Source organism: Parasteatoda tepidariorum, chromosome 6, assembly GCF_043381705.1.
Source record: "Parasteatoda tepidariorum isolate YZ-2023 chromosome 6, CAS_Ptep_4.0, whole genome shotgun sequence".
NCBI classification, from domain to species: Eukaryota; Metazoa; Arthropoda; class Arachnida; order Araneae; family Theridiidae; genus Parasteatoda; species Parasteatoda tepidariorum.
In genome coordinates, this window is record NC_092209.1 from 55,275,643 (window position 1) to 55,303,629 (window position 27,987).

Below are 27,987 nucleotides of genomic sequence, written 5' to 3' on the forward strand. Positions count from 1 at the left end.
ATATATATATATATATATATATATATATATATATTGAATATATTTAAATATAGAACTAAACTAGAACATTCAAAATTTTAATTTCCTGCCCAAACGTCGTTGTTGTCCGATGACGAGACATTGCAAGTGCAATTACGAGTTAACTCGTCATTGTTAGGGCATGAAAAAATTTATTAACTGGTCGCCTGGCATCAATGTGTAATATCTCTCATATTTTTAACTCTTATTTCATGGAGCATCAAGGACTAAAGATGCTTTTCCTCTCCTGACTAAACTCAACTGTCGAAAGGGATTTAAGACGGGGAGGGAAAATTCGAAATATAATTTTAATTCTTTTCATTTAATTTTCACGAATAAAGTGATAATGGATATTTTCTCGATTTGGCACTATCTTTCGATTCATGTAAAATGTAAGGTCGTTATCGATTCAGAATTTGAGATATAAAGCGTACAGTATTTTAGATTCTCTAATACTTTTATCTCAAAAAATTATGCCAATACAGTTCTGAAATTAACAGGTTTAAAAAGATACTGAAATAGGAAACAGTTTTTAGTTTCTAGGTTTTTGAAAGGTATTTTTTTTTATGTAATTAACATTAGGGGAAATTTTTCGATTTAAACTGCAATAAGATTAGATTTTAAAAAAAATCTGAAATCCGTGTAGTTTTAAATAACTTACTCAAAACCACAAATCACGTCTATTTATTGCTTTATTGTTTTGAGTAAAATTCAAAGAAAATCTAAAAATTATCCAGAGCTGTTTCTCCTGACTTAATAAAGCTACCCCTTTATTTTCGACCTTTTTCGAAAGGTATTATGCTGTCTAATAATGCTTAATCATCAAAGGCTTGTAAATAAAAAAATATCGATTAAACACAAATAAAAAATTTAACCTAGAATCTAAGATGGCGAGAGCAGAGGCCACGTAATAAGAACAAAGGGAGTGCGCAATATTACTACACGGAGATAAAAATTCTAGCTAAATTACCGTGTAGTAAGTAAAAGATATTTCTGGTAAAAAAAAAGGAAAAAAAACGTAATTATGGTATAAACAAAATCAAGACAAAATATACTATATTTAAACCATTATTTTGATAATTTTTCCATTCATATGATAATGGTTTACCAGAAATTATGGTTTTCAAAATTATAGTTCTTTTTACCACATATGAAGAAAAAAATACAAAACTGAAAAGTAAATTTAAAATAAATATTTTTTATATCATTCTCTAAGATATCGTGATAAAATTACAAATTTTACCACATTTACAAGACATTGCCTCCGATTACAAAAAGATACTTTATTGTCAATTTTGCAACAAGTATTGCCAAGGGGCTTTGATAAAAGTATCGAATTCTTTGATGTTTCCATAGAGGCAATTTTAAAATATTCTGCTACTTTTGAGCAGACTTTTTTTCTCACTGAATTTGGATACTACATTTAAGACGTAAAATAAATCAATCTTCAACAACTACAAGATCGATTAACTAAATAAGAATACTTTTTAAACACTGTAATTGCTTCCCCATATAAGGTTCATTCTGTGTAAATAGGAAACAAATCATTTTGTACAAAGTAGACAATGAGGTAATTATTTCCAACAAATAATTTCTTGAAATTGTTTTGATCTTCCACACAGTTCATTCGTCCAAGGAAGGCCGTGGTTTTTAATTGTATTTCTTTTTATTCAATATTATTTTTTCACAGTCACAAAAGTAATGCTAATTTCAAAATAATTGTTGCTTATAGAAAGTATTCTTATATAATTAAGTGCTCTTGTGGATCGATTTGTTTTAAATAACTTAGTTTAACGCATTAAAATCAATTTTTTTTTTAAGGGATGCTTTTAAGAAACTGCAAGAGGTGCTAAAAATTGTTTCGTAAACTTTTATAATTTTTCCAATTTTTGAAATGAAAAATGATATTTTAGATTTTTTTAAAACTTTTATTAAATTCTGCATTCATCATGAGTGAGGAAAAGCTTTTTAGGTAGGATTTTTTTCGTATTTTTTCAATTTATTATAAAACATTTAACGTAAATTTACCAAATTTCGCTCAGAAATTAGGACTTGGGTATAATATATTAGAATGTTTTACTTAAGAATAAAATAAATAAATGAAAACATAAAATAAATGTTTAAGCAAGAGGCTAGCAAGAATTATGTATTTCTTACCAATAATATGAAATTTTAGTGGTAAATATAATGCTAAAACAGAATTTATTCTTTCTTACTTTTGACGAAACGTACCCTTGAGAAGGTACGTTTCGTCATACTTGAAACTAAAACAACAAAAATGGTAATCATTTTAAAGAAATTTCTTGTTAAAATCTAGAAAAATTTTATTAAATTGCTAATTGTTATTTTTATGACTATTTTTCCCCAAGTCGTTACTTTTGCCTATTTAACCACTGCCAATCCATGCAATCAATTAAAACTCCATTAACTCATTTCTATTTTAAAATGAGTTATAATTTGATATTTTTACCTTAAAACATAAATAGCATTAATATTAATGTTGCACTTCATGCGAAATGCACACTCCCTCTTTGATGTTTCAGCAAACTTTGAACTGTATTTTGCTAATTTTTAGAATAATTTCATCACGAAATCATCTGATTTCTGACAAAAAGGAAACTCAAATATAAGACGAAGATGTTTTCTCAACTCGGAACCTTATCGTAGTGCATTATGGAAGATTGTTAACTATTATATTAACTATAATGACTATCGAAACTAGAAACATGCTCGGTGGTCGAAGTGTTGGCCTCACGCCAAGAAGATTCCAGATTCAAATCTCGCTTCGGGCATGGATGTAATTTTTTTCTCTATTATATTTGTCCTTGTGCTTTTAGGGTTATCGATATAGTGCCCTCGGAAAAACAATCAACAATACCACCCGTTAGATAGCATGTGAGGTACTCCGAGAGCCACGTGGTGCTTTTCTTTCTTTTTTCCTTCGGAAAAAGATAGAATGACGAAACATTTCTTTACTTTTGACGAAATTCGTTTCCAATATATATATTTAAAGGCAAATACGTTGAATCTTCCATAACTGACGTACCTGAGATATCTACAATACCTGAGACTTTATTATTTATCCAAAACATTGGAACAGAAAAAAAGAAAAGGAAAGTTGTAAAATTAAAAGAATTTTTTTTTTTTCGTTATCTAACTTTGTCAAAACTTTCTATAACACATTTGACATGATAATTCATACAAACAACATACAAGTTTAAACATGTATAAAATAGAAGGGACGAAATTAAAAATTTTAAAATGTCTCTTCTATTTTGATTTCTCAACACGGTCTTCAAATAGATATAATAAGAAATAATAAGTAAAAAAATAGTTTTTTTTTACAAAGTCAAGACATTTATTTAAAAAAACATTGTTTCGAAAATGGCGAAAATTTCAATTACATCATTAAAAAAATAATGAACTTTTGTTATATCTTTCTCTATTGATAATAGCACCAATTTATTAAGTGTTCCCTGAAACACAATTGATCATAAAACCTTTTCGACTAACTAAAATTTTGAAAAAATTCTTTTAAGTTTATATATTTAAAAATGATATCGAAATAAAACTTCCTAATTATGTGTATACAAAGGAATATGTCAGTTAAGTAATTTATTTAAACGAGTATTTAGCAATTTGTGGACAATTTATTGCAGAAACATAAAACATATTGCAGTTATTTAAAAAGTGTTTTACATTAAAATAAAAACCGAAAAGAAGGCATGGTTCTTTTTTATAGTTTAAACAACAACTTTTAAGTGCACTGCAATCAATATTCCCTTTGAAATTTTCTAATTCAAACTTTTCTGATTCTCCTAATGACGTATCATTTTTCGTATCTCCCTGAACATCATTTTATGTTATTTTGATGGTAGTAAAATTTTCAACAGCTTTCTAACAGCGTTCTCTTCTTTTATTTCATGCATTTGAAAGTTATCTGTGATGCTGGATTTATAAAGATTTAAATTGAGGTACTTACCTGTTAATAAATCTTTTGAGAGCAATTAAGATTATCGACTATCATTCGGTGGTTGTACGAGAAAGTATGCAATAATTTGGTGTACAGTTACCACCATCCACCAAGCACGGTGTTGAGATAAACTTTATTTTTTGCAGTGAATGTATCAAATTTTTTATTTACTGCTTTATTTTTATAGTTTTACATATTTATTTATTTATTTTTTTGTTTCTTTGCCTACGGATAACACATACTTTCAAGCATATTGGAATCAATTTAATGGCTTCATTGAAAAATAATTTCGTTTAAAAACAAGCATATTTTTAGTAATATGTATATTCGAAAAATTCTTTCAAACGTTTGTTATTTAGTAAATCTGCATTTCAAAATTTATTTCAGTTCTGCATTTAAAAATGTATTTAGTTTACCTTTGACATGACTAAATTTAATAATCTAACACTTAACACAACTAATTTAATTTAACATAACTAAATTTAATAATTTAACATTTAACATAATTAATTTAGTTTAACATAACTAAATCTAATAATTTGACATTTAACATAACTGATTTAATTTAACATAACTAAATTTAATAATTTAACATAGAAACTATACTATACACCAAACTTTTTTTACAGAGTACATAAACTCGAGAAAGCAAAAGTTTTAAACTTTAAGAGACATGATTACATTAATTATTTTCTTTCTCAATTAGTTTTTTTGTTTAACAAAATGTAATAAAAAAAAATAAATGAAACAAGATTTAAAAAAATTAAAAGAAATAAACAAAATAAATAATTTAAAGTAAATAAATAATTGAATAAATAAATAATTCAAAATAAATAAATAATTAAATAAATAAATAATTTAAAATAAATAAATAATTAAATAAATAAAAATTCATTGATTTTTATCGTAAAATGCCAGAATAAGGATGATGACTACAGACTTTACAGAAACTTTTTTTAATTAGTTTTATTATTTTGTTAGCAAGTGTACACACATAATGCAGAGGACATTAACTTGCCACTATCTTGCTGTCCCTTCAATAATCCGGGATTTGGAACTTGAGACCCAGTAGCTTACGGTAATTAGTTCCTGATTCCGTCTATTTAAACCAACCTTCTATTAAACCGTTCTATCGATGTATAAAATACAACTTTTCAAGCTGCGAGTTAAAATATTGTGTTGGAAATATCTCTGAATAAAGGAGTAGTAATACTTCTAAAAGGAAGATAAAGGCGATGACTGTTCAGAGAGGAACAAAAGCTTCATTGTCGTATGAAATTTTGATGGGAAATGAAAAATAAGTATACTTCGTTCTTTAATTTAGTCACTAATTCCGGTTGGAAAAAATAAGAATATTTATGTTAATTATATACGATTGATATAAATGTTTGTAAATCAAACGCGAAAATATTCAAGAATAATTTTTAAAAAATCATCGAACACGAAGATTAAAGACACTAAAAAATTAAACAAAATCAAAAATTTAACAGATTCATCAAAAATAGTAGCATTTTTTATTAATTTCAAAAATTTTGACCCTTTGAATTCATATCAAGCATATTTTTATTATTATTTTCTATTAATTATACTTTTTTTATTATTTTCTACCAATTAATTAGGTTAAAATATTATATTTAGCATTTTTATAATTTTTGCTTCTAAAATACCGGTATATTGAAAATTGAAGGTAAACCTGTCAAATACAAAACTAATTCCTTACATTTCGCTAAAAAAGGGAGAAAAAAAAGCGGGAATTAAATATACTGTTAAGAATAATTATCTGTGCATAATGTAGCTCGAAAAGACCATTCAAATGCAGTATCTTTTCAGAAACACATAACTAAAAGAAATAAGTTATAATCGATCACAACCTAAAAAGTTATATTGTAATTAGTTTTTTATTTTTTTTTCTAGAACATTTTTCATCAATTTGTTGGTAAATTTTAAATGATACCGCATTATTTTTATCAGTCTTTTTTTATTTTTAAATTTGTTTTGTTTAATCTATTTATAAGAAAACGCTGTCATCAAAAACGTTTGTATCGGTTTAAGGAAAGAGAGATTTTAGATGAAATCAACCTTGAATAAACGAGTTTTGAAAAATAAGTTAAACATTTTCTATTCGCGCTATCAATTCGCTAGGTTTATGGGAAAAAATTCAAAAAATGTTTGTAAAAAGAAAATTAAAATTCGTCATTTTTTACTATTCTTATTAATGTTACCACTGCATTTTCCCAATTTCAGGTACTCCTCACATTTGAGAGTTATGTTCTATCAAAAATGTTTCTTTATTTAGAATTTTTATTATCTTCTTTATTTCTTGTGACTTAATTGCTAAGTATTCATATTTGTTAAGTCTATTCGAGGACTCTTGAACCATGAAAATTGTGATTCATTTTGTAAAAGTAAAGGTATTTCAGGTTATCGAATTTTTTTTAAATTTCTTAAGGTACAGGTTGCGTTTTTCTTGAGAGTTTCATCCGAAATGAGCATTTGGTGAATTAGGTAATAAAATGTAGAATAGGTCAAAGTGTTTTTGCAATTTTTTAGTTATTTGTGAATGTAAGAAAATATTGAAAATTTTAAACTCGCCTCCCATCACAATAATAATCCACTTTAATGTTTTAAAAACATTTAAAATGCTTAAAAGCATATGATAGTACTTAATCTTGGATGTATAACATTTTGTTAAGATGCAAAACATTTTTGTGAAACAAAAAAACATTTAAAAATTTTTTTTTCCTTAAAGAAGAAAGCATTTGTTAATAGATGTCTCCAAAACAGATGAAAAATAAATATTTTTAACAAATGTTTAAATAAAATGATGCCTCGTGCAGAATATTAATTAGAGCAGCATGGCCGAGACACGAAGACTTGAAGCACAATATTACACAATATTCTGCTTAGAAGCTTTAAGTAACTTAGTAATAATTTTTTGTAATTTAGTAGCTGTTTAAATGTTCTTTTCAGTGTTTTGAAGGAACTAAAAGCTTTAAGTAAATAGCTGCAGAAAAATAATGGCAATACAGAAAATGGCTGCAACTATTTGGTTAATTCAAGTACATTTTCATTCTGATTGACTGTAACTAAAAACAACTACTGAAATATATTGTGAACTTAAAAAAATCATGAACTTAAGGAATTAAACAATGAAAGTTGCATTGATTAGTCATTGTAGTATTGAAAGAAAATGAAAACTGCAAATATTCAAATCGTTTTTAACTTAAGGTACTAATATTAGAAAGATAGGAAAAAGATTCATAATACGTGACAATCTTTTTAAAAATTACTATACAAACATTATTGTAATGATAATTATTGCTGCATGTAATAAGCATGTGACCGGTATAAAAAATAAGGGGATCGGTCTAAGTTGCAAAAATCAAAAGCACCGTAACAATGAAAAAATCCCCGTACGACGAGATAGAAGGGATTTTAGTAAAATGGTTTAAAGAGGCTCGTGACTCTAATGTACCTGTAAATGGCACCATATTAAGAGAAAAAGCTCAAGAAATCGCCGATAGACTTGGTTTAAAAGACTTTACAGCTTCCAATGCCTGGATTGACCGGATGAAAAAAAGACATAATCTTGTGTATAGATCGCTCTCCGGAGAATCATCAAGCGTGGATGCAGCTACAATAGAAGAATGGAAGAAAAATTTACCAAATTTGACCAAAGGATACAAGCCAAAGGACGTATTCAATGCGGACGAGACCGGACTTTTCTTTAACCTTCTGCCGGATAAAAGTTACGTTTCTAAGGGAGATTCCTGCCACGGAGGGAAGATGTCAAAATTGCGTCTTACAGTTTTACTATGCTGTTATTCTGATGGAAGTGAGAAGGTGACTCCACTCGTTGTTGGAAAATCACGCAAACCACGATGCTTTAAAAACGTGAGAAGTTTCCCAACAAATTATGAAGCAAACAAAAAAGCTTGGATAACAAAAGCCCTTTTCGAAGACTTTTTGCAGAAACTGAATAAAAAGATGAAATTTCAGAACCGCAAAATAATTTTGTTCATCGATCAATGCAGTGCACATCCGGATTTGCAGCTATCTAATGTGCGTGTTGAGTTTTTTCCTGCAAACTGTACAAGCAAATTACAGCCTTGTGATCTCGGCATTATTCGATCATTTAAGGTTTTTTACAGAAAGCAACTTGTCCGGAAAGCTGTAGCTGAACTAGAGAACGGAAACCTAAATGACGCCTGCAAACTAAAGTTAAGTGTTCTGGAGGCTATGCATTTTATTTCTGCTGCTTGGAGAAGCGTTACACAAAAGTGCATTTCCCACTGTTTTGAAGAAAGCGGAATCGTAGCTTCTAATGAACCGTTAACAGATGCAGGATTAGATAGACTAGACTCGGAGAATGACAATGAAACAGTTAGCTATGACTTCGACGAGTACATCCGAGAAAACTTAGCAACATGCGAAGCTGAGAGAACCACTGCTCCATCCGTGGACGATGTTATGGACTTTTCATCCGCCGATGAAATGAACAAGAAGAAACAGAAGCACAGCCCGTTCCTTCTTTCAACACAGCATTGAGAAGTTTGATAATAGTGAAATACTATTTTCTATCATACAAAGACCGGGAAAAAAATTTGCAAAAGATTTCAGTCTTGGCAGATGAGGCATTTACTTTGAACTCAATGTCTAAAAAACAATCTACTATTACGCACTATTTTGCACCTAAATTACATGATTCTTAACAAAAATTGTAAAAGTGATCTTGAACTGGTATGTTTTTTTCTTTAAATACTAATATTCTTTTCGTAAAATATAGATTTTAATAGTACCTTTTGAAAGAGTCATCTTTACTACCTATAGTTTGTTTTATTTTCCCATTATTATTATATGATTTTTTGCTATCTAAGTATTTCCCGTATTTTACGTTTTTTTTACCCAGTCCCCTGAGAAACGTAAAATCGGGGTTTCACTGTATTACGTTTTTCTAAGAACTGTGAAAACTTTTATAATACTCACTTGTTCCCATCAGCCCCACTACTATGCATTTACACTAGGGCATTGCAATCATTTGTTAATTCATTATCCAAAGTGACAATTAAAATATGCCTCCTATTTAAACTCCCGTTATTAAAATCGATAAGTAAAAGTAATTTAGAACTACAACTAAAGCAAAAATCACGAAGTTACTCTTCGACCAACTTTTCTTTCAACAAGTTCTTGAAAAGTGTGATACAGTTTTTGCAATCTGCTAAAAACTTTTGTTGAATATTTGATTAATAAATCGCAGAAATATCCCAATTGTCTAAGATAGCACTAGCACATATCCAATACTCCTTAGCCGTTAGCTTATAAGTGTGTATTTCAACGAAGAGCAATTCAACGATGGAAATTTTTTAACCCCAAAAATTCATGCTCGCACTAAAACCAATAGTAAGTTTCCTTTTTCTCATCGTCATCTTTACCTAAACTTCTAATGTGTTTTAGATTGTTTAGGGTTTAATCTTTGAAAACAAGGGTGTTGCATATTTTGGAATTATTTTAGGTAGAGTACCTTTTCTATATTATTATATTTTAATTCGTGAAAGTCTTATGCACGATATAATGTAATTAGTGTAATTAGTTAACAGCAAATTTAGCATTATTTCGGAAAGTATGCCCTTAACGATATAAGGGGGTACCACATGTATTAGAAATGGAGAATAATTGATAGAAAACATTCAATAAAGAGCGTAAAGAAGAAAAAAAAAAGGAAAAACAGATTAAAAGGGGGGGGAATGGGAAAAGTTACTGCTTTACAGTTTGCTTTCTTTTTAATCAGCAATTTTTTTAAATTTATATTTTCTCCATAATAAAGAAAATAGTTACGAATTTCATAACTAAATTAATTATATGTTCTTAAATAATTTATACACCCATTTAGTACTCCACGTTTATCCACAGAATTACTGTTTTGCATCTTTAACTTAAAAGCATATAAAAAATTTAAAACAATGACTCATTTGTAAACTAGTCAAATGTTTAAATGGTTTTATAATATTGTTCAATTTCTTATAGTGAGACGGGCAGGGGAGTTAGATATTTATAATTAATTCCGCCTTTTACACTACTAAATATTTAATTGAGTATAAGCTTTTAATTAGCTAAATGACCGGTCATTTTTCGGTAATATTATGCCTGTACAGTAGTTTTTTTATAAAACGTCTTATATTATCCACGAAACTACATCAATGATGTATTATCTGTAAACATTTTTAAACATATTGAATAAAAATTAGAAGAGGTTTAGATATCTTGAACGAGAAGGCTTTTTGTTAAGATGTCCGTAAATATAGTACATAAATTATTTCATAAATTAGTTTCATTTAGTTTAAAACATTGTATAAATAAACACATAAGGTTTTATTTGCTATTGGATTCCTAAATAGTCTTAGAGAAAAAAAAATTCTATTATTTTAGAAATTTACTTTTGTCTTACATCTTAAGGGGAGCATATTTTCTTTTCTCTTTAAAAATCAATTTAAAAAGTTGCTATTTTGACATTGGCTGGAATACATATGCTGCTTCGCTTTAAGAATCTTATTTTATCAGCGTCATTGAACAGGTAACTTAATTTTGAGTTCACGATTGCCAAAGCTCAAATTATAGCTTTGTAATTTTGAAAATGATTCAGAAGACAAGGGAACTCCTGGTTCAGGTATTTGGAGAAATTTGCCTTCGTGGAGGACTTTTTTGATGGAACTAATCATCAATTGTGTTATATGGAGATTTAAAAATACGAAAACCTCTTGCGGTTAGTCTCTAAAAGGGGGTACTCTCAGAGGACTCTAACCCATTATCCGTCATTTACAGAAAAATATTTTATACTTTATTTTATGACCGTCGTTGAACAGTCTACCAAATTTTGGGTTTACGACTACTAATGTACAACTCCGTAGCCTTATAATTTTGAACCCAATCCAGAAGACAAGGGAACTCCTGGATCAAGTATTGTGAGAAGTATGCCTTCGGGTAGGACTTTTCGATGGAACTAATACGCATTTGCGTTACATGGAGAGGAAGACCACTGGAACCTCCCACGGTTAGCCTGACGGCAAGGGGATTCTAACCCATGATACGTCTACTACTGAGGGTATTTTATGTCAGCACTGTGGTCGGCACAAGTCGAATGCGGAATTCGTATCGACCAACCATCGCCGAGATCGAACCCCGGTTCACCTCATTGGAGGGCGAATGCTTTATCCCCTGAGCCATCGCGGCTCTACGAAGAAATATTGTAAGATAAGGGATACGTAATAATATATGCGTACGATATATATGAAAAATAGATTTTTCTGCAAACTAGTTACTAAAAATCTCCAACCACTTAAAACATTGATTGATATTCAACATCATTACGAAATTTCGATGTATAATAATAAAAATAACATTGACAAAAGTGAATTTTAAATATCGATAAATACTTTAGGTCTTAGCAGCAGCTGTTATTATTATATTTACCACTGAAATAAATGTAAATTTTTTTATCCATTGCAAAAAAATAAAGAAATAATGAATTCTGACGAATTTATTCTAAATCAATGAGTTAATAATTCTTTTTCATCCATTCACGGACTGAAAAAAAAAATCCGAATACAATTTCAATCAATAACGGCATTATTTTTCCTAACAAATATTGTAGAACTATCACCTTTGTTTTCGTTTTCTTTCTTCATTGGAGATCAAGAAATTAAACCGAGAAAACAGCTTCGATATATAATATCATATCAACTATTCGCTGTAGTATAAGGAAAGTAAAGGGAAAGTTTGTCTTATCACTATGAAAACCTAATCAGTATCATCAGCTACATTTTTCTTTGGCTATTCAATAAACAGATAAGCTTTCAAACGTTAAGAGATAGGCTTCGAACTGGATTTTAAACATTTGTTTTATATCGAAATATCGGATACGTCATTCTTTGCCTGTGTACGTAAAATCATTGCTGCTTTTAAAACATATTTAGTTTACTACACAATAATGTAGACTCTTAGATTATCGGACTGCATTAAAATTTGCAATTTCGCACACTGTAAAAAATTTCTGATCAAATTACGATGTGAAATATTTGCTCTTTGGGTGAAATATCCGTAAAATCCATTTTATCAAAAAATTCATTTCTACCGTAAAATATTACACTATGATTTGACTGTAGTATTCAATTAATTAGAGTTATTCAGTGATTTAACGGAAATTATTACTGTAAAAATTACGGTTTCGTAGTTCCGTAACATGTTCCGGTAAGAAGTACCGGCATCCTGAGTGCCGGTACGTTTTAGTATAGTTTGATCCTGGAAACGACTCTGTGGAAACCCCAGTGAAGAATGGTTTTGACTGTTATATTTAATTAATTAGAGTAATTCAGTGATTTAATGGTAATTATTACTGTAAAAATTACGGTTTTTCAGTTCCGTTACATGTTCCGGTAAAAAGTACCGACATCCTGAGTGCCGGTACGTTTTAGTATAGTTTGATCCTGGAAACGACCCTGTGAAAACACCAGTGAAAAATGCCACCAGAAAAATAGGAGCAATAAAAGAAATACATCTTTGAATAAATACTTTACATGAATGAATGTTATTATTTCTAGGTATTTTATTCGCATAAAATAAATTAAACTAGTTTTATTTTGACAACTACAAACATTTTATTATGAATGTTGATTCTGAGGAAATCTCTTTAAGTAAATGAACATAACAAAAAAAGTATTACAGAATTCTTTGAAATTTTATAAGTAGGTGTTGTCTTATGGTTTAAGCTTAAAACTAAGATCTAACAAGGGAAACTAGGGAAGTGTGACTCGCCAATTTTGAAATAAACTAGTGGGATGTATGCCTTATAAGGAATAATTTTAGGGGGCGACATTCGTTTCGGCCCATAGAAGGTCCTATGAGAGATTAAAAAAAAATTCAATATATAGAAAAATCGGTATTTTATTACTTGTTGTTGTTGTAGTTCATTTACGTCGCACTAGAGCTGCACAATGGGCTATTGGCGACGGTTTGGGAAACATCCCTGGGGATGATCTGAAGACATGCCATCACAATTTTGATCCTCTGCACAGGGGATGGCACCCCCGCTTCGGTAGCCCGACAACCTGCACGCGAAGTCCAGCATTTTATTACTTCAATGCAGACTATTAGTCATTGTAATTGTCACATACTCCAATTAATTGGTTAATTAATTACTTTTCTAATTAATAAATTAATCGACAAATTTATTAATTAAGTAATTGTTAACTAATTAATATTTAATTATGTGTTAATTAATTATTAATTAATTGATTTACAATTACATACTCCAATTAATTTAGAGAAAGAAAAAAAATTTTAAAAGTTTGATGTCAATTTTTTTTTTAAAATTAACCTAACAGTTTTTTCTGAAAAACTACAGATATATAAAATTTTCGAAATCAATTTTGACAATAAATATGCATTATATAGTACGTGAAAGTACCACAAAATTAATTGGAGTATGAGATAATTACAATGACTAATAGTCTGCATTGAAGTAATAAAATACCGATTTTTCTATAGATTGAATTATTTTTTATCTCTCACAGGACCTTCTATGGGCCGAAACGAATGTTACCCCCTAAAATTATTCCTCATAAGGCATACATCCCACTAGTTTATTTCAAAATTGGTGAGTCACACTTCCCTAGTTTCCCTTGTAAGTGTTAATTTATTATTTTTATCATGCTTTAAGCAAGAACGTTTAGAATCTTTAAAATATCAATATTGAACAACACAGTTTGTTCTATTTCATTGAATATTTGATATTTTTAGTTCAAAACTTTGGTAACCACAAAATGGACCTATAAAATAAATTATTTTTGTATATATGCATTACAATTTGTTATGGAACTTTTAACGAGGCATGAAAAATTTGTTGGTTTTATGCTGAAGATTTCCCTTATTTTTAAAAAAATATTTTATAAATATTTTAAGCCTACTTTAGATTTATAGTTTTAGAACCTCTATGTGCCAAAAATTAAATTAAAATTTGAAATAAACCCGTTTTTGAAAAGAATTGTGTGGCACTCAATCATATACTTTAAGCGGTTATGGTTTTAGCAGTGGAATAAAATTAGCAGACGACAAATTTAATCTAAATTTTGAAAAAAAAGCTCTTAGTTATAAAACTAGTGAAACGAATTTTTTTTTCTCAGAACAATAAAAAACAAAATGAAAAATGTAAAGTGCGAAGAAAAGAAAGAAACACAATGAATATCTTTGCCTCTAATGTTTGAATTTCCATGAGATAATACTCGCTCTTTTTCATGGTCCTAACCTTAAATATGTTAATTAATCAGAGCAGACTAAGTTATGAAATTACACTCAAAAGTGTATTTTTTTTAAATGGTTGTACCTTTTTTTTAACGGATTGGAATTCCAAACCATTAAATTAGAAGGACTAGCCGCAATCTGGGAAGCATGGTCAAGAGAGCGATCAGAAGTTTCTGCAACCCAATGTTAATTTTACTTTCTGCGTAGCTCCTAAACTTTTTAAGCAAATCGGAAAGTTTTTGCACACAATGATCGAATTCATTCATCCAAAAACAATTTCTTGCAAAAAATAATTTTTCAAAATTTATTTTATTTTATTTAACAACAGTTTTCTGTAAACACACAGTTAACTATAAAAAATAGCTGGGAAAAAAATAAAATTTCAATTATAGATATTTCTTCTACTCAACTTTCGAGAATATCATTAAGTTGCGAAGTATCTTTTATACAGAATTTTTTCCACAAATTTTTGCAGTGTACAAACCCAATAAAGAAGAGGCTAAAGAATAATCTTCTGAATGATTCTAAGCATAAAAAGATCACTACCGTAAACCGGGGCGAGTCTACCCATTTTAGTTTTATTTAATTTTCACTATTTTAAATTGCAAATAAAAAAAATTTTACCGACGGAGGATTTAGTTCAGACTCTAAGGAAGATGGCGCGGTAGTAGTTTGATCCATTTTTATTTATTTGGTGTCTTTTTAACCGACCTGTTCAAACGTCTTTTGAGAGAATACTAATGTTGTTGTAGTTCATTTACGTCGCAATAGAGCAGCACAATGGGCTATTGGCGACGGTCTGGGAAACATCCCTGAGGATGATCCGAAGATATGCCATCACAATTTTGATCCTCTGCAGAGGGGATGGCACCCTCGCTTCAGTAGTCAGACGACCTGCACACGAAGTCGATCACTTTACGGTAGAACAGTTTAACGAGGACCCATACCGCACACCCTCAGTCCCTACGCAGATTGATCCAGTGGTCCGCACGCTGATCGCAGATAGTGATGCTTGACTTCCGTGATGTGCTGGGAACCGCGTCTAATAGTGTTCAGTCCACTGCGGAACACATTTATACTAATAATAATAATCATAATATTTATAATAATAATAGTAAATTAAGTATATGTTTAATAATTCTCAGGCATAGTTTAAATTTTCCGGAAATTATACATTATAATTAAGCCCCAGCATTAAATGTCTTTCAAAATAATTAAAATAATTGATTGAAATTTGTATTTTTAAGGAGTTTTATGGTTTTTATTAAATTATTTCTTATGCTTTATTTAAAATTAAATCTGCATACATTTGTTAAGTACATAATTATTCCGTCACATTTGGAGAAATTGAAAAAATTTAATACATTTTGAGAAAATTAGAATAGTTGGAAGCAAGGGCATATAGTGATAAGAAAGCGTTATCAGTTGAAGACAGCCTTATTTAACTCTCAAAATCAACTTTGATCTATGAAGTTTAACCTTAAAAAATAAAAATAAACTATTTTTTTGCGGAAAACTTACTTCTATTTTTACCGTTTTTATNAATATACAGTAACAGCGTAACTGTTAATATTTTCTAAAATCGATTTCACAGCTTTAAAGAGGGATAAATAGCGATTCCGAAACACCTATTAAAAGCCTTTTTTCTTTAATATTTACAAAAGTTTGACCACTTGAAAGTTGACAAACTGAAAAAATGGGTAGACTCGCCCCGGTTTACGGTAATTTAAAAACTTATCTTTGCGACGTAAGTATATAAAAAAAAATTGAGAATGTTTTAATTTTTTAAAGCTTATTAAAATACTGATACTATTTATTAGTTACCCAGCAAAACTGCCAGGTATAAGATTTTCTGCTTCAACTAATAAAAATTATCTAGATGTGGAACGCTTGCTATGGAGTTTGACAGGAATGTCTTGAACGATGTGGGTGTTAATCTGCCGCTTAAACCAATTAATGCCCAGCGTTCCATAAGTTTATAAAGATTTTTCGACACATTTTTTTACAGAAATTATTTTTAAATATTCACTTGTTCAAAAAGTGTCCCTTTTTTTTCTTTTAGGAATTTTTTATTACAATGCCAAGAAGAAAGAGATTTTGCTTGTTTATATTTTAGTTTACTTGTAATAAACAAATATTCTCTATTAACCGAGCTTAAAGAAGGTTAGGCGCTGTGGGGTGTGAAATTTCGCTTTTTTTCTACATAAGTTTATGTAATTTATTTATTAGTAAATGCTATTTATGTAACAATGTATTTATTATTCAGTACAAGAGAAATTTTGTCTTAATAAATTTTGTATTTATTTTTAATAATTATTTTAAAAGAAAAATTTATCGATATTTTTTTAATGCTAAGTTTTTTCTCGGTAATAATAAGGTGTCACTTATTATTATTACTTTCACATATTAAAATTACGTGAAATTAGTATTCATTGATGTGAATATGTTTAAAACACTAAAAAAAAATTTTTTTAATTTTGTAAAAAGTATTTTTTATCACAAACTTTCTCTCCCCAATTAACATTATATCGAAATAAAGTTTTAAAAGTATAAAAAGCGTATAAAAACGCTCACAAAATTTAAATATTTTTGTGGAATTTTTATGAGCTTACCGAATAGTCTAAGCAAATTTCGATACACATTGCACTGCAAAAAATTTATAAGAAAATAATTGTTTAAGCATTTGAAGTAAATCTTGACTTTCATTTAATAACAGTAATATTTACCATTTACAAATATAATAGTGAATCTATTGATAATTATTTACTATTGAAATAGCATTCTTTTTTATAGTAAAAAATCACACTCAAGAATCATTAGTTTGAAAATTATTAATTATAAATCTATGAGTAAAAATTACGGTGCGGAACGCTTTTCAGACTGTATAAATTCAACTACTTGATGTGCTGAAAGAGCCATTTTTCATGAACGTAATCCAAGTTTTCTAAATTATTCAAATAAGTATTAATATTTTAAGCGTTTTTTTCGCATATTTTTTTCACTTTTTTTTCTTACGTTACACTTTGTTTCCTTACGCAAAACTATTAAACTTATAAATATGAAAGTTTGATTAAGTCCAGTGAAACGTACAGGATGCATGAAACAATAAAAAAAAACTTTAATATTAGTTTTAGAATAATCAACAGTTAAACTTGTAGCAAAAATTTCCACGCGGACCAATCTATAGCCAGCAGAAATGGAATGAAATTACGAATAATTAGACGTGCTGAAAGAGCCATTTTTATTTATGATTTTTCTGTGTTTTTTTTTTTTTTTTTTTTTTTCGAATTTCCAGTTCGTTCAAGAGCATTGAAATTTCGAATTTATTTCTTCGTAAAATTTTTTTCAGTTTATTTGCCTTAAATATTGACTATTTTTCCATCGCAGTGGAAAATTATGATTACGCCTAAGTTGGTATCAAAATTAACATTAAAAAAGAGAGAGAGGAAAGGAGAACGAAGGATTAGATGTTCCGCAACATAAATTACACAATTTTGTATTGAAATTTTTAAAATTAAACATACTTAATAGAAGAGAGATAAAAATCGTTCCTTGTTTGATCTGTTATAAGTTTTGTTAACAATCAAAATTAATTATTATTTATTTCCTCTCTTTAAAATTAACAATCTGAATTACTTTGGTTAATTTTTTTCTCCACGCTCAGCTGATTATTTTCAAATCCAAGTAGTCCTTAATTTCGTTGCGATTAACGCATCTACTAAACGTCCTTACATAAAACTACAATAATTATGTATTTTGTAAATTTGTAAAAATGTTTAAAAACTGCAATAGAATGGTTGGAGTAGTAATTCAATAGCATTCTATCTATTCTTTACACCTGTCGATCTGATAGTTGAAACAGGCGTTAAAATTTTCATAAAAATGTAAACTTATACATACTTTCGAAGCGATATTTTCAAAGGGTTTTAGAATATNATAAATATATATATATATATATATTTAGCATAATAAGGACAAAAAGGAAAAAGAGAAAAACGATGGAAATGAATAAGTTTTATTTGCTGCGCATAATCTGCAAGTATATAGAACTCATAAAATAAGTTACAAATACAGAGGAAACATGGAAAATATTAAGGATTAATGAAAAGAGAAGAAAAAAAATTATTAATATTAAATATTTTTTTGAAAAAATTATTAAAAAGCCTGTAAACAAAATAATAAAAAGATATAACCTGGTCATCAGCTCTCAGGATTATATCCGCAAAAAGAAATGCTTTCCAGTATTGTATTAATATAGATATAACAAAATATATCAATACAATAGTGTGAGAAGCACCCAAAAGAAATTGAAACGAAAATAGAACGTATTAAGTAAAAAATATACGAAATAAAACATATCAAGCATAAATTAGGAAATAAAATGCAAGGAAAAAAAAAACAGAATAAAATACTAAATGCAATCTATAAAACAAGTCAAACCTATAAAGCCAATTCAAATGGACTAACACGTTCCAGAATCTTTCAAAAATGATTTAAAATATTTTCGCAATAAGACTGCCAGATTGCAAAGTATGAAAATAGAAGCGTAACAACAGAGGTTAGAAGCGTAAGTAGAAGGATCCTTTTATGGCGCGTTCTTGCTGCAGTACTGACCCACGTTTGATTTTTTAGTTATGTTGGATTGGCCCGAAAATGGGTCTGCACAAGGTAATAATATTATAGTGGATAATTCAAAGTTTATATTTAATTAAGTTGATATTTAATTATACAATTTTGATGAATTTAGAAAATTAACAATTATTTTAAAAAAGATTGATGATTGAAACATGATTTGCACGTTTTGCACAGATTTTTTCAGGCGATGAATTATTATTATTGTCCAAATCAATAAAAATGAGCTCATAGAGCAACATCCAAACACACGAAATTAGAAAAATTAATTAGAAATGGAAACAAAATGAAAACGAAAATAAGTTAATAGGGGAAGAGTAGATAATATTAAACGCTAAAACGTTTCTTTATTTAATAAAAAAACACGATTTGCACGGTTTGCACAGAGTTTAGCCACGGATTTCCCCAAAATGGATTTGCACAGTGTAAAAATATAAATTTAATTAACAAAGAAGTTTTTAGTAAATTTATTAATAATAAGAACATACAATTCACTCAATGATTTTATATAGAACTTAATTACATTAGTTGGGTATCCATTGTTTCTTTAAATCAAATTTTGAAAGAGTTTGTCTATTTGTTTTTTAGATAAGGATTTAATAAATTTTAGATTTAATAAGCATGGCTACGTATTATTTTAGTCCTATTTATTTGATTAAAAATGGGATTTAAATAAATGCTTTTAGAAACATCAGAATTCTAAGTAATTAGTTTATTTATATTAAAATTAAAATCTTTTCTTTTATCGTATAAATCACAATGCAGATATTTTCGTTACATAAAGCCAAAAAATTAAAAATTAATATTACCATCATGATTATAAAGCAAGATAAATTCCTTGGGGTAAACACTATTTTACAAAATTGTGTAATCTTGAAAATTTAAGATAATTAAATCATCAATAAATCTAAAAGCAAATTGAAAATTAAGAATTACGAGTTTTTTCATAACAGTACAAAAATAAGTTACCTTGATCTTTGTGATATTCCATTAATTTAAATAAAAATTGTGTTTTCCATTGTAAAGATAATTATTAAACTAGAGTCTTACTTATGATAGAGTCCCCATAACTTTTTTTTTCTGCGTTAATGGTAAAATCTTCCAAACACTGCCCACTTCCAAACAATAATTTTTCCAATTTGCACTAATTGCACTTATAAAATATCTGTCACATTAAGAGTCAGGTTTTTCTAGTGTTCCTAATTGCGACAGTTTAAAGTCCTTAAATGTGATATTGCTTTCAGCCGCCTTTCCAGAATTAGGTGCCAATTAAAGCAATCGATTACATCGGTAATTGTTTACATATAATTACTACTATGTAATCAATTGCAAGTAATTACGATTAAATGTAACTATGAACTCTGATTACATGTAGGGATGATTAAATTTAAACGGAACAAGAAACGATTGCTGGTATTGACGGTTAACAATTCATCAAATGATGTGATAGCAAGTACTAGTTATGATTACATGTTATTATGATGGCATGTAATCATGATTGCAATCTATCAAAATATAAGATAGCAAATAATTGCGATTAGCAATTATAAATTGAAAATTATAAACAATATGATATGATATTACAGTACAAATTCCAAAGCGATAGGATATGCAATATCTAAAATTATGTATGTATGTAGTGCATGCAAAAAAAAGGAAGGAAAAAGAAGAAAAAAACTGACCATCCTGAATAACTTTTGATCTAATGTTCGGATCTTTATGTTCTAGAACTTTGAGGGGGATATTTCAGACATGCTAGTTAATTTGGACGAACTGTATATTAGTCACAAAATCAGACACAAAAAGATGCTTTCTTTGAATCAACATACCTTTTTTTTTTTCGAGGGATAGGGGTTTCTGACCATCAAAATATAGGGGATAACCGCAATCTGGGAAATATGGTCCTAATAGCGTATTCAGGAGAGTGATTCAGACATTTGATCATTTATTGTTACATTTACCCTTTGAGTATTTCGCCATATCTAGAAAACATTTTATGCGAATCGAAACATTTTTGCACACCGTTGCAAAACTCGTTTTTTCACAGATAATTTCATACAAAAAATAAAATTTTATTAAATATTTATTATTTTTCTATAATTTTAATATTAATAGCAGAAAAAAGGTTATGTTGCACGGTATACAATTTTTTACCCGTTTTAAAGTATGTAATTTTACATGACGAAATATAGAATTTGATTGAATCTGTTGAATAGCTCCTGAGAAATCGGATCTCAAAACTAGTAGTTGAGAATCCGATTTCTCAACTACTAGTCTACCGTCAACTCAAATTTTGTATCTTGTCATGTAAAATGGCTTGCTTTAAAATAACATAAAAAAAATTTTCCTTACAATTCAAATATTTATAGACTATTAATAATATATAAAAAATATTCACTTAAATTTATTTTTGCATAGAGTTATATTTGGATAACGAATTTTAGAAGTGTGTGTAATAAGTGGTTCAAACTATAGGGGCCATTTTTCGCAGGTTGGGGCCATCCCATGTATTTTGGGGTCAGAAATCCGAAAACGCTGAAAAAATTGTATGTTTTTTTATTCAGAGGAAGTACGTTTTTATGTCTGATTTTGTAACTTAAAATATCGTCTGCATTAATTAATTAGCATATTCGAGATCATCCCCTCGAACCGTTAAGAATGAGTCTTAGAACTCGACTGTTCATCTAAAGTTATGTAGGTATTTCGTTTTTTTTTTTTTTTTTACGCACTGTCAGAGTTTGTTTGCGTGCAATATATGTAAGCAAATATATATTTAACAATAAGTGTATGTAAGTACATAAAACTTACGCCTTTACTTACAGCTTGCATGCACTATACACATAAAATATAGGTATTTATGCTTACGAATGTACTTCTAATATTTGTAGATATATATATATAGTAACAATATATGTACGCATTTACTTACAATTAATGTAAGTGCATACAGTTTATTTAAAAGTCCTCAAATATGTAAACGGACTGCCCCGAATAACTTTTGATCTAATGATTAGACCTTCGCGCTCTAGGACGCAATCAACCGTTCGAGGGGCTGACCTAAAATTTGCTAATTAGTTTGCGCAGACGATATTTTAAGTTTCAAAATAAGCCATAAAAATGTATTTTCTCTGAATAAACATACCCTTTTTTTCGACGGACTCTGATCACTGTTCCCCTTATTGTCAACGGGGGGAGGGTGTGATCTGGGAAAAATGGTCCTAATAGTTTGGTCAGGAGAGCGGTTTAAAGTTTGGACTTCTTAATGTTGATTTTACTTTTTGTGTATTTAACCATATCTCGGAACCTTTTTAAGCGAACTTAAAACTTTTTCGCACAAGTCTACGTAATTTTAAAGACATTTTTAAAGGATCATGTGATTTCGAAAAGCGCAATTTTAAACAGCAAACTTCAATATTTGAGGAACATTTATCGAATGCGACTTCTGTCTAATTCTACCTATCGAATTAAATATACGACTTCTGAAAAATTTTATTTCTCAGGAACTATTCAACCGATTTTGCTCAAATTTTGTATTTTACAATGCAAAATTACACACTTTAAAAATAAATTTTGCCCTTACAATTTAAAATTTCTTCAACTATTTTTGAATAAAATAATAAAAAAATTAAAATCTATTTTCATGGACGATTGTTAATGTTTTCATTAAATATAATTTTGTTGAAAAAAATAAACCAAGTACGCAAATATTTAGGCTTGTATTCATAGAATAAAATTTTAACAACCTTAGTTATCGTGAACTAGGAAAAAAAAGTATTGTCAAAATTACCAAAATATGGTGAAAATTTACAGTGTTTCTGGTTTCATGGGAACACCAATAGGCTTCATAATTTTTACCGCAGAGTTAAGGTAATTATTTTAGTAAAATTGACAATATAATATGCTTTTAGAATCTGTGATAAAATTTGGTATTTTTATCATACCTTAGAGCATGACATAAAAACCATTTATCTGGTTAAATTTACTTTTCAGTTTTCTATTTTTTACTAATTGTGATATGATACGAACTATAATTTTGAAAACCAGAGTTTCCAGTAAACCGCTACCATATGTACGGTAAAATGACCAAATGAGTAGTTTAAAAATCGTATATTTTGACCTTTATAACCAGAATTATGTTTTTTTTAACCAGAAATGTCACTACCATACAGTACGGTAATTTTGTAAGAATTGTTTTCTACGTATGAAAAAAAAAGGATGTGAAAGTGACAAAATAGCAATTATGAAAAAGAATTAGTGCAAATATACATTATTAAAAATATGATTGTTTTTTAAACGAAATGTTTTCGTAGTGAAGCCATTAAATTTATTCTATTGAAATTATGTGTGAGCATGAAATTATGGGTTGTTAGTAAATAATAATATATAAGCAAATAAAACTATAACAGTGAAAAAGTAAATAAAAAATGTAACTACATCTTTTGTAAGAAATTTCGATCTCAACACCAAAAATTGGGGAAGCAAAAGTCAAAATTTTTCATATTATGTAAAAAATAGTGTGCCATATTGTAAATATTGTATTTGTTGCTAAAAGTGCACTTTGCTTTTTGATAACTTCGAATTTTGTTCACTTTAACCACTACTGTAAAAGCTCTAATAGTATTAAACATCATCACGATTTTGAGAGCATAAATTGATAGTTTTAAAAAACTGATAGTTTAAAAATAGACATAGGATAGTTTTAAAAAACTAAGATTTTATTTCTAGTGGGTACGCGGGTGGGGCGCAAAGGATTTATGTATAAGAGAAATTTATTTCATTATCAAATTGCATAAAAACAACGTTCAAATTTTTTTTTCAATAAAAATATTAAAATAATTTGGCTAACAGACTCGCTTAAGGAAGATAATTCTCAGTTTTTTAATATCCAACTTATTTTCTTTTCATTTTTTTAAATTTCACACCACAAGTTTAAAAGTATTTTACTGTTGGGAATTCAATTGAATTATAGTTTAGATTTGATAAATATTTAACGTAGATTGAAGGATAACAGTTCTAACCTAAAATATCAACTTTGACAAAAAAAAATTAATTCTTTTTTATTACTTTTATTCTTTATATAAATAATATATGGGTCATTCTCACAAAAACAGTCATTTTCATGTCCCCAGTATATTTTATGTTTGTTTTACAGCTTACGAAAAGAAAAAATTCAGGGAAAGTGTCCTTCAGAATGCAAGCTAACAAAAGAATAAAAATAAAATTATCAATTTTTATTTTTTATTTATTTTAGGTAATTAAAATATACCAATATGTCATTCCGTCACTTGTCCCCACTGCTGATTTAAAAAAAGAAAAAATTGTTTCTGAAAAAAAAAATTTTTTTTTACAAATTCGTGTTTTTTATTTCAGAATACAGAAATATGGAAATCAGAAAATCAATTTTAAAGTTAATTTCTGATAAAAATATTAACACAGCACTATTTTAAACTTTGTCCCCAGTGTTTCGCGTCATTCCCTCACAACAATGTTCTTATCTCCTGCAATCTTCTTAGAATAAAAATATTTCAATAAAAACTTCAGAAGTTAACAACTGTCATCATAGAACAAAATTGCAGTATGTTTCCATCTTCAACTTAAAGAAGCTTTGCTGTGGAATAAATTTGAATGAATCAAACCAGGTAAAATTTTTTACATTTGTCATTCCCTCATGTCATTTTTTAGAGTAAAATAAAATACAACTTCATCGAGAAAGTGGATAATTATATGTTGCTTTCTTGTATGAATATAATTGTATGTGATTGACTTCAGAAATTAATTAGGCCTAACTGTTATTTTTAAATTTTATTGAATTCGTCATTCCCTCACTAGTGTATAAAGTGAGGGAATGACGCTGAAGTGAGGGAATGATTCAAGATGAGTATATTATAAATTTTTTTTTCAATCGTGACAGCCAATTTTATTTCTCAAAGCTGTAAAAACTATTAAATATATAAGACTAAATTATAATAAATAGTAGATATACTTAGTATGTTATCATTTTAAAACTTTAGGTAGATGTAACTTAGATAAAAACATGCATTAATATAAAATATCATTCCCTCACTATTAGTGTCATTCCCTCACATTTTAAGAAGTGAAAATAAATAATTTACTTATTAATTAATTTGAAAAATAAATAAAAAAATTAATTTATTAAATTCATTTATTTATTTATTAAACTAATTATTATAAATTAATTATTTAAAAAAATAATTAATTTAAATATTAAGTATAATTTATAGGATATGTACTTTCTTTATAATGCCATTACATATTTCTATTAATATAAAAAGTTTCGGAGTTTTTATTCACTTTACTTTCTTGGGATTTTATGAACTGAAAAAATGACAGTTTTCGTGAGAATGACCCATATACACCAAAATGTTAAACGACAACTTTCTGGAAAAAGTAGGTTTGAACTCTTGTGGTAATTTTTTTATTAAAATAGTGGAGAATTATTTGATGTTCAACCTTATGATGGGGGAGGATGTATAAAAAGGAAGAACTGTATAAAATGTAGATTTGTTTTAAATTGAGTTATTTTATAATAACTATAATCAAAAACATAACACTTCATCTTAAAATGAAATTCAAACGCTTTATGTAAATTTAATTTAAAAAGTTTACTAGGAATTTTATCTTTAAGAATCTCGTTTAAAAAAAACTAAGTTGATTCTTGTAATTTATCTCGTTATGTTGGGTGTGGGCACAGGAGCAATACTTTGTTTTTTACTTTTTTTTGATAATAAAAAAAGGCAAAAAATTCGGTGTCTGAGAAAAGGTGTCTAAAAATTGCTGAGTTTTCTTCTTTTTTCTTCAGAAGATAAATTTTAAACTCAGATAATGTATATACTGAAAAAAATTCAAACAAAATTACTAAAAATAAATCAGAAAATTACACTAATAAGCCTTTTTATATTTTATGTATCAAATGGCTAGTTAAATAATTCAGATAATTTCACAGTTAAGCTAAAATATTTCAGTAAGGAATATATTGATAAAATATTTTTAAAAAACAAGCTAACGTTAAAGTGTTTCTTGTGCTTTCTGTTCTTAAAAGCATTTTAATTGTTTAAGTATTTATACTGGGTAAATCATGGCATCATTATTGCTACCAATTTGCATACTTTTTACTAACACTGTTTTTCTTTTCATTCTGCTAGGTTTAAAAATTTAAATAATGCATAATGAAAAAAAAAACTTTCTCATACATTGAACATAAAAAAATAGTATATTTTAATATATCCGGAAATTTCGAATCTTACTTCAGAACCCAATATTAAAATTTGTTTATTTTTATCGAAGATGCTACTTATCCAGAAATGGGAAATAAAATGGTAGTAGCCTGTTATAATAAGAAGAACAGGTTATTTCTGCTTTTATTTTTTTCGGGTAGGAGTTGGTTGAACTACTGAACAACTTTAACTTATTAAGAGGACAAAAGAACTTTAAAATATTTGTTTTGCGTGCTAGAAGCCTAAATTTTAATGTTTCAGCCATACATATTTGAAGTAACTACTAAACCATTAAGTTAAAAAATTAAAAAGATATTCATTGAAGGACATCTTAATATTTTCTAAATAAAAAAAGTTCTAAACGTTACAATTTTTTTAAAAAAAAAATTTCATTTTTAAAAGGAAATTCAGTTTAGAACAAGGTTCAAAAGATTTGCTAATTGAAATTATTTATTAAAATTTTTTTTAAATCAGAGAGGTGTAATATAAGTAGAGCTCACGTTGCAGGAAATTTTTTGTATTCAGAATTAAACCAGGTGACTGGAGGGTGAATATAGAATTTTCTAGGGAGTGAATTTTCAACGTTCCGTTTCTCTTTGTTATTTCAAAGGAAAAAAATCGATGTGGGAATTTCAAAGTCAAAAGTCTTAAAATATGGAGTTAAACTGTGCTGCATTTGATTTCAAAAAAAAATTTATCAAATTAAGACCTTATACGTTTTATATGTAAATTAATTTCTCACATTTTGAAATTACAATAGTTTAATATAGAATCTAATATATATAATTCTCTTACGTGGCTCCCAAATTTCGGCTGTATTTCTTTTCCGCCGGTGGCAACGTTTGCTTTGTTTTGTTTACGTTACTATTTCTCTTACACAGCGAATCGACCAATGATTGCCGCTAAAAATGTCACATGCCAAGTCTAGCTGAGGGCTCAACACATAGCGCTTTTAAAAACGGAAACTGAAATAACCAGAGAGCATCAGCTGCGACAATCTCATACTATTAAGCTAGGCAGAAGTGAGTAGTCTTTGTCGATAGATCTCTATTTTAGTATTTTGTCGAAAGCGCTTTTTTTCACGAATTTATATATTACGAATTTATTTGACGATTTTTGATTTATATTACGCGAATTATACTATAGCATATTTCTAATAGGTTTAGCGAATTACATGTCATTTATTTGAATTCAAATTTATTTTAATGACTTAGTATTTACTAAAAAGATGCAATTTTTTTTTAAAAAAAAAGTTTTTATATGGATTTGAATGATTGTTTTGAATTCTTAGAATTTTGTGCATTTGCAATGTACCTAAGTTAGTAGCGAGCGAAGCGAGTTTGGTTTGCGAAGCAAACCATATAAGATTGCGTAGCAATTTTCGGGGGTTGACGAGCGTTAGCGAGCAGGGGGCACAGCCCACTAGTATAAATGAATTTTTAGAATTTTCTACTTTTTCTTAAAAAATCATATGAATTCCGATTGTTCCATTTAATTCTCTCTAAAATCCAAATTTATGCTTTTAAAATTATTTTATACGTAAGTAAAAACGAATAAGAACATATTTTTCTCCTTTATTCATTTACGTTGCATTTTTTTTTCTTTACTAGCTTTCATGTTTTCGAAGGAAAATAGTCTTTTATATATTATTTCAATATCAGTATACTTTGGATTAGTTTGACTATTAGTTAAAGGTTAGAATAAGTTTATTTTTCATATATTTTTCGTAAAATCTGCAGAACCCAAGTGGGTTGAATTTTTTCTGATTTTCATGACAAAATTTTAATGACAATGGTTTTCCCCAACGTACATGCACATTTATATGTACATGTATAT

At 28.1% G+C, this 27,987-nt stretch overlaps 1 protein-coding gene across 1 annotated transcript; it reads left to right on the forward strand.

Annotated features, from left to right (window-relative positions):
* Window positions 1-7,390: 7,390 nt before the first annotated feature.
* On the forward strand, window positions 7,391-8,539 carry LOC107436361 (tigger transposable element-derived protein 6). The gene has a single exon (XM_043055310.1). It carries the CDS (start codon window positions 7,391-7,393, stop codon window positions 8,537-8,539), a length of 1,149 nt encoding a protein of 382 aa, XP_042911244.1.
* The last annotated feature ends 19,448 nt before the right edge of the window (window positions 8,540-27,987 follow it).